General features: G+C 57.9%; 1 protein-coding gene across 1 annotated transcript in view; it reads left to right on the top strand.

Moving 5' to 3' along the window:
* LOC104411116 (trinucleotide repeat-containing gene 18 protein-like) overlaps positions 1 to 202 on the top strand; it is a gene marked incomplete at both ends in the record, with an annotated part of 15,222 nt that overhangs the window by 1,662 nt on the left and 13,358 nt on the right. Inside the window, 1 exon segment of the mRNA XM_010021461.1 lies at positions 1 to 193. This exon segment is cut by the window's left edge and continues 675 nt beyond it. Within this exon segment, the coding sequence (XP_010019763.1) occupies positions 1 to 193 (193 nt within the window).

Genomic DNA, 202 nt, shown 5'->3' with positions numbered 1-202 from the left:
AGCAGCAAAGGTTTACAGCACTTTGGACTCCTCCAGGCAGCACCTGGACCACGCTCAGCTGAAACCACCCGAGCAGAAGTGGAAGCCCTTTGAGATGGGCAACTTTGCCACCACGCAGATGGCGGTGCTGGCCGCGCAGCACAACCACGTCACACGGGCAGAGGAGGAAGCCAAGAAGGTCTATCTTGACCCTAGTGGCTTT

This window comes from Nestor notabilis, unplaced genomic scaffold, assembly GCF_000696875.1.
Source record: "Nestor notabilis isolate BGI_N333 unplaced genomic scaffold, ASM69687v1 scaffold16999, whole genome shotgun sequence".
Classification (NCBI taxonomy): Eukaryota; Metazoa; Chordata; class Aves; order Psittaciformes; family Psittacidae; genus Nestor; species Nestor notabilis.
The sequence above is the reverse complement of the archived record's forward strand: the minus strand, read 5'-3'. Positions and strand labels throughout refer to the sequence as shown.